The 7,623-nt window shown below is 40.1% G+C and overlaps 1 protein-coding gene across 1 annotated transcript; it reads left to right on the forward strand.

Moving 5' to 3' along the window:
* Positions 1-4,198: 4,198 nt before the first annotated feature.
* LOC122003920 (multiple organellar RNA editing factor 3, mitochondrial-like) lies at positions 4,199-5,510 on the forward strand. The gene is made up of 4 exons (XM_042558888.1): positions 4,199-4,600; positions 4,677-4,774; positions 4,869-4,934; positions 5,066-5,510. Exons 1-4 carry the CDS (start codon positions 4,236-4,238, stop codon positions 5,326-5,328), a joined length of 792 nt encoding a protein of 263 aa, XP_042414822.1. The 5' UTR covers positions 4,199-4,235; the 3' UTR covers positions 5,329-5,510.
* The last annotated feature ends 2,113 nt before the right edge of the window (positions 5,511-7,623 follow it).

A 7,623-nucleotide genomic window follows, 5' to 3' on the forward strand; every position in this document is an offset into this window, starting at 1 on the left:
TCTAAAATAAAGGGATGGGTAGGAAATCTAAGGCCGCCCTGGAATTGGTCTAGAAAAAAACAAACGGTGCCGATCGGAGGGTCATGGGGCCGGTCAGTCATGGTCATCAGGAATTCCGTACGTCCGAACAAGGCACCGAGCGCCCTCTTCATCAAATCGACTCTCCATGGTCAGATACCAAGGGCCATGAACATCAACAGCGGGTTCGGAGGAGCTTGCCATCTCGGAGAAGCAAAAAGATAGCAAGAAACCGAAGGAATGGGAACGAAAGAGGCAAAACGAGTTGGGAAGACCTTGTAGACGAAGGGAGAAGACTCACTGAGAAGGAAACGGGCGGAAGGGATCACCGGTGGGATGGTAGCCGCCGAAAAACAGGAACTGGATCGTCGGAGGTCGCAGCAGAAGAAGAGGCAGAAGGACAACGCGCAAGCAAGCATGCGGCGAAGGAAGGAGACGGAGGCTTTATACGGCCGAGGCCGGTCGGCCTCCGCCGTCGGATGCAGGTCACGAGAGACGAGGTCATCATCTAACCGTCCATTTCAAAGTAATCGACGTCCCATCGTACGGATCATCACCGCCACGCAAGAAGAGCCACGTGGCGCTCTGTCACCAGGCGCAATTAAGGCGCCCATACCGCGCATGCTTCGGCTTAATGAAGAGGATTTGCGTGATTTTCGAGAAGATTTAGACAAGCAAACATCCACGTTGAGCGACAAGACAACCAAAACGAAGAGCCGAGTGGCTGAATTTGGCATAAGGGCCGAACGGCTCAAGGGATATTATAAGCGACGGTAAGGCGACGACCGCCCGCTCGGACACATAGTCCAGTCAGTCGGACTCACTGCCTCCTTCGACTAGACTTGAAGGGAAGGCAAGTGATCCGGCGATAAGAATGGGGGATCCACTTCCTGAAGGGTCTCAGCTTGAGGACAGATGGAGGGCTGACTAAGCGATTAATGGCCGCGCCGAGCAGCTGAGTAGGTCCGAGCGGAACCAAAGATAACCCAGCCATGGGCTTGGGTTTCCGACGCCAAGGCGGGAGAACCGAATGGCCAAGCGGGCGTCTGCCCGGCTGGGACCGAAGGGTCGAGCGGGTGGTCCGTTCGGCCAGGATAAGGGCGAGGGTACAAAGGTTAGCCGAGCGGCCTATTCGTTCGGCTCAGGATATGGGATGTCAGCAAATGCATGTCTGATGATTACGCCGTACACAAGAGTGCACGATGGAGGATCTCGCCGTCACATCATGGAGAGGTTGACATAGTAGCGGTATGGCCTTATGGACGTCTTTCTGACAGACCCATACCTGGGCATGGTCCTTCTGACAGACCCATACCTGGGCATGGTCGAAAGCAGGTGATTGCTTTGATTGGCGCGCCCAGGCTCCTTCGAGAGGTCTATATAAGGTCTCCATTTCTTCACCGGAGGTAAGAGAGTCTTCATTCTGCAGCCACCTTCTTCCTCTATTCCCTCGCCTAACTTAAGCGTCGGAGGGCCGTCGCCGGGACACCCCCCCGGCTCGGTTTTGTTGCAGGTTCACCGGAGCACTCGAGGATCCAGCAAGAAGCGCCACACCCCCAGCTTCCGTTGACTCCTAGTTCGGACAGGATCAAATAATATTAGTATTGTGATTACTGTTAGAGTTTGTTATAGTTATATATAGTAACTATGACTTTTTTAGTACTATACGATGAAGTTAATGAACTAAATTGATTACTAGGGTATTCTATAACCATACAGATTGGTATTGTTTTTTACGCTAACTAAATGTTTTCTCGTATGTTGTACCCAAATCCCATATAGCCTAAGTGAGAGATTTTAGATTTTATTAGGGTTGTAAACAAGTCGAGCCGAGCCGAGCCGAGCTTTGGGGCGTTCAAGCTTGTTTGATAAGATAACCGAGCCGAGCCGAGCCGAGCTTAAAATGAACCAAGCTTTTGAAATGAGTGTTCAAGCTTGGCTTGAGCTTGGTTCGTTTAGATGTTATCAAGCTCTCAATTCAAGCTTGGCTTGAGCTTGGTTCGTTTAGATGTTATCAAGCTCTCAATTCAAGCTTGTTTGATTGTTTGAAACTTTTAATTGTTTGATTGATTATTAAGATTGATAATTTAAATTTATTTATTTTATTTTATTTTATTTAATTATTTATTTAGGATATTGAAAAGAGTTTTATTAATTAATATGGTTCGTGAATATTGTTCACGAACGTTGTTCATGAACGTTAACGAGCTGAACACATATGTATTCAAGTTTGTTTGTTTAGCTTAACGAGTTGTTCAAACTTGTTTGTTTAATTAATCCTATGTATATTGAACGAACATAAACAAGCTCTTACCAAGCCGAACACCAAGCTTGTTCACGAACGCTTGGTTCATTTATAGCCCTAGATTTTATTTCCTTTAGGTGAGCTTACATGCGATTTATAAACAAATTTATGTCGTTAAGAAACCCTATTGTGTGATTTAACTTAAGCTTATTGGATTTATATTGGATGTGAACTTCATATGTGTAGAACTTTAAACCCATATTGTTATTATCTATGGGCTGATAATAGATATGAATTGACTATATATGAATTTCGATCCCTTTTGGATTAGGAATACTGACAGAACTCCTCATTTCTTATTGATGAGAGTTTTTCGGCACCGTCACCCTAACTCCTCCAGAAGACCCCTCCTTCTTCTTCTTCTTCTTCCGTGGGATCCCAAGATCTCGAGGATGGTGCTTTACGACAATGGATCTTTCGTTACATTCAGGTTCCATTGTCATTATTTAGTTTTTGTATGTATTTGTTATGCCACACTTTCAATGTTACTAGATCCTTTTGCTTAGGGTTGTTTTATCTATTTGAGTTCTTTTGCTTTCTAGAATTCATGTGGTTTGGAGAAAACTCTAATTCTAACATCTTTTCATGAAAGAAAAATGTAATCAGTCAATGCTAGTTTCTTGATGCTTCTATTGATAAAACATATTTTATTTTTGGCACTGGAGTCATTGAATGACTCCAAGTGTCATAATTGTCACCATTCAAATGTTTGGTGACCAAAATAATTGAAGGGGTTTTGAAAAATTTATGATGCTAGGACGTCTAACATGACTCATATATACTTTTTGATTTATCTGAGTAGTCGATAAAATTTTTTGATAGGGTCGAAATAGTTAATCACCTCTAGGATTAATGAAATAATAAAAGTTAGATACTACGTTAAAAAATAAATAGATGAGAGAATTAAGAAATGAGAAAAAGTGAGAGGGAGAGCAATCGACGGGAAGGGATGGTTAAAATAGTCAACCAGGGTCAACAACATGTGCACTCAATGCTGAACTAGGCAATGACAATATCCAAGGAAGATGAGAAATGAAGACAAAAGGCGATGAGAGGAACGAATCTAAAAATTTGAAGTGAAGTTTGAGCTTTGGGTACGGAAGAGGTAAATTAAGCATTAAAAAAAAAAAGAAAGAACATATCAATTCTTTTATGTCAAATTGATATATTCGTAACATATGTCTATAATTATTTATATTTACATTCTTTTATATCCATAGTCTATAGGGCCAATATTAGGAGACTGTTAAGATAACAGATCTATTTTTTTTAATGTCAAATTGTTGGTCATATATATATATATATATATATATATGATGAGGTTTTGGACAAGTGACTATGAGAAGAGGGGAAGAGATAAATTTGTCACTCCTTACAAGATTTATCCGAACTCCCAATTTGATATTTAAATTTTAATTTACTATATCTCCTGGATAATAATGTAATAGTAGAATGTCTTTTTAGTTTTTAAGATGTTTAAGGATTGGATTTCAATCTCAATAAATTAACGGATGAATTTTTTTTATATATGCTGGGTTGATGACGAATGAAAAAATTTCATAAAACCCCAGGATTAGTTGGCTGATTTTTTTTTATATATGCTGGGTTGATGACGAATGAAAAATTTACATAAAACCCCAGGATTAGTTGGCGTACACCTAAAAATATTAATTTACTTTGTGAACGAATTAAATAGTATAAAACTCTAATTATCTAACAAAATGATTTGAGTAATGAGATCGCAGGCAAGAGAAACTAAACCAAAACTTAACAATTGCACTTTGAATTTTGATTATTGATGTTTATTGGGCTCCGATGCTTCAAATCGTATCGGCCCATTATGTTAAACCGATGCCTAGTTATGTTAATGAAGTGGCAGAACGGCAGGGTTTCTGACACTCCCTCGGCTTCCATGGCGGCGGTAACACGACGAAGCCTCTCTTCTTTCCTCTCGCGAACTCTGCGATCACCACTCTCCCATTCCCCTCGTCCCTCCCGCCTCGTCGCCACTGTCTTCTCCCCCGAGGTTCGCTGTCCCGCGGGCGTGGTACCGCAACTCCTTTTGTCCCGGTGGAAGACGACCTCCGGATCGGGGTATTCTCCTCTCAACGACCCTTCCCCTAACTGGAGCAACCGCCCTCCCAAGGAAACCATCCTCCTCGATGGCTGTGACTATGAGCACTGGCTCATCGTCATGGAGTTCCCTCAAGACCCGAAGCCCTCTGAGGAGGAGATGATCTCTGCATACGTCAAAACCCTCGCAGATATTGTCGGCAGGTTCGAAAAGAGCTATTTTCTATATAAAGTTCGGATTTTTGTTCTAATCTTTTGAAGTCGGTTGCTTTGGATTCAGTGAGGAGGAGGCGAAGAAGAAAATATACTCGGTTTGCACTACAACCTATACGGGATTTGGAGCTTTGATCTCTGAAGAACTTTCTTACAAAGTTAAAGGTATTGGTTTGAGGGATTTTATTTGTTTGTCAGAGAAACCATTGTATTTTTTTTTCCTTATGAAAAATTCATTTCATTTAACTGTCGGTTGCAGGATTGCCTGGAGTTCTCTGGGTTTTGCCTGATTCTTATCTGGATGTACCCAATAAGGACTATGGAGGTTGTTATTCAGTCTTTGTTCTCAAATCTCATTACTTGATTTTGTATCTTCACGTGAATAACTTGCCAGCCTTTGTTTCTTTTCCAATCAGTTGCTGTTTGTATCGTGATAGTTATCTTCGAATGGTGCAGGTGATCTATTTGTTGATGGTAAGGTCATACATAGACCACAATTTTGGTTCAATGAGAGGCAGCAAACAAGGAGCAAACCTCGACCTAGGTATGACAGGCGGCGCGAGACAATACAAGTTGAAAGAGGAGAGCCAATGCAGAGAGGGGGGTGGAGACAAGACCAAAGCCAACCTAGTTCACACCAGATGCCTGATAATTCACCACAAGGACACCCTAGTATGCAACAAGGGGTTCAAAATGGGCAGCCAAGAGAAGTAAATTAAGGTTTGATAAAACCTTTATGTTAGGTCTGATAAAACTTTTATTTTAGGTCGGATGAAACTTTTATTTTTTTGTGTAGTCTTGGAAATATATTTCATGCCTTCATATGAAGTGCTCTTATCTATATGATTTGTGACGGCTTGGAAACTATGTTCTAATGTTAATCTGATGTAAGATTTGCTTATGTTCTTCTCAATAATTTCATCTTGGTGTAGAAGTTCTGAAAAGCAAATTTTTAACCCAAATTCTCAAATGCGTGGTAAAGATAGAATCACATTTGCCATATGTTTCATAGGGCTCTGAGCGGATTATATTCTTTTGGTTAGCTCTACTTTTCTTGGTTGAGTTGTGCTGTCTGCTTGTTTTATCCATACCTTCATCTAAAATATGGTTTCTATTGGTGCAAAAGCTTTCGATTCAGTTGAGATTACAAGGATTAAACTGAATACATACTGCACTTTGCTTCCTAATGGTTAATACATCTGGTGCTCAATTGTTCTAGGATCTAAAAATAGTATTTGTACATAGCCACCAGAGGAATCCAATGTTCTATTCCTAAAAATAGTTTATTGTTAACTTCTTTTTCGTTTGACATGACCCTCAAAGTTGTTTGCAAGTAGGAAACTGGATGGTTTTGACCTTTATGCCTTGTTCCAAAAATTTCCTTGTAGTACATGTAGATTTTGCCCAAGTTTTAATATGTTTAGTGCTAGAATTTTGGCCCTCAATCAAAATACGATTTTGGTGTACTATGCCTATTCTTGGCACACTAATGAAACTCAGGGGGCGTTTGGTATGAGCATGGAAATGAGAATCGGAATGAGAATCATTGTATTGTGGAATGAGAATGAGTATGAGCATGAATATCACTCTTAAAAGCAATGTTTGGTTAGTTTCATACTTTCTATCAGAATAAATCAATATTTCCTTTTTTACCCTTAAAGAAAAATAAGAGAAAAAGATTAGATGTGAGAGAAAGATGAATGTGAGAGAAAAATATGATGAAAGAGAATGATGAGAGAGAAAGTGTGATGAAAAGAATGAAGAGAGAGAGTGTGATGAGAAAAAATGAGAAAAGAGATTGTGATAGAAGAGAGCATGATGAGAGATAAAATATGATGTGAGAGAAATTATGATGGGAGAGGATGAAGAGATAGAAAATGTAATGAAAAAAAATGAGGGGAGAGAGTGTGTGATGAGAGAGATTGAGGAGAGAGAAAGTGTGATGAGAGAAAAAGAGAACAGTGAGTGTGATGAGAGAGATTGAGAAGAGAAAAAGTATGATGAGAGAGAAAGTATGACGAGGAAAAAAAGGAGGGAGTGTGACAAGAGAGATTGAGGAGAGAGAAAGTGTGATGAGAGCGAAAGTGTGATGAGAAAAAAAAAGAGAAAAGAGAGTGTGATGAGAGAGATTGAGGAGAGAGAAAGTATGATGAGAGAGAAAATATGATGAAAAAAGAAGGAAGAGAGTGTGATGGAAGAGATTGAGGAGAGAGAAAGTGTAATGAGAAAAAAGATAAAAGAGAGTGTGATAGGAGAGAGAAAGTGTATGATAAAATGATGAGAGAGAAAATATACTGAGAGAGAACAAGGAGAGAGAAGTGATATGAAGAAAAAATAAATAAATAAATTTTGATATTTGATATTAAGGGAGAAAATTTTAGTTTTAGGTCAAGGGTATTTTTGGAATAAGAGAATATTTTGATTGATGAAAATAGGATAATGGCTCATTAAAGGGGAGGTACATGGGAATGAGTTATTATCCAATTTCAAGGATTCATTTCTTTATTTGTATTCCTATTCCTATAATCCAAACATTAACAATGACAATCAATGATTCTCATTCCCATTCCCCACTCCTATTCCCCTAAACCAAACGCGCCCCCTCAATCGAGATATCATTATTCTGTTGGGATCTAGTGCGCCAAAGACGTGAAAACGCAGCGGAAAAATTACTAGATCCTCTTATCCAGTAGATCCATGCGAAGGGAAGAAACATTTTCTATTCATAATCTATACTAAGCTACATGATAGGATTATACCTTTGATGCGTGCCCTTCGCAATCCCAATAGCAACCTCTTCTTGTTTAGATGCAGATCTTAGCGCGTTCAAGCGTCCGCGCCTCTACGGTATCCACACGAACAAGCCTTGTCTTTGATTGTCTCACAAACAAAGCAAGATGGAGAGGGAAACTCCACAAGGTTGTGCTAGCAACCTATATGTGTGTCTTGGCCAAGAAAAGGGAAGGAGGAAGAAGAAGATCAAGGGGACTTTCAACCTTCTCGAGCAAAGAAAA

The sequence above is a fragment of the Zingiber officinale genome, chromosome 7B, assembly GCF_018446385.1.
Source record: "Zingiber officinale cultivar Zhangliang chromosome 7B, Zo_v1.1, whole genome shotgun sequence".
NCBI classification, from domain to species: domain Eukaryota; kingdom Viridiplantae; phylum Streptophyta; class Magnoliopsida; order Zingiberales; family Zingiberaceae; genus Zingiber; species Zingiber officinale.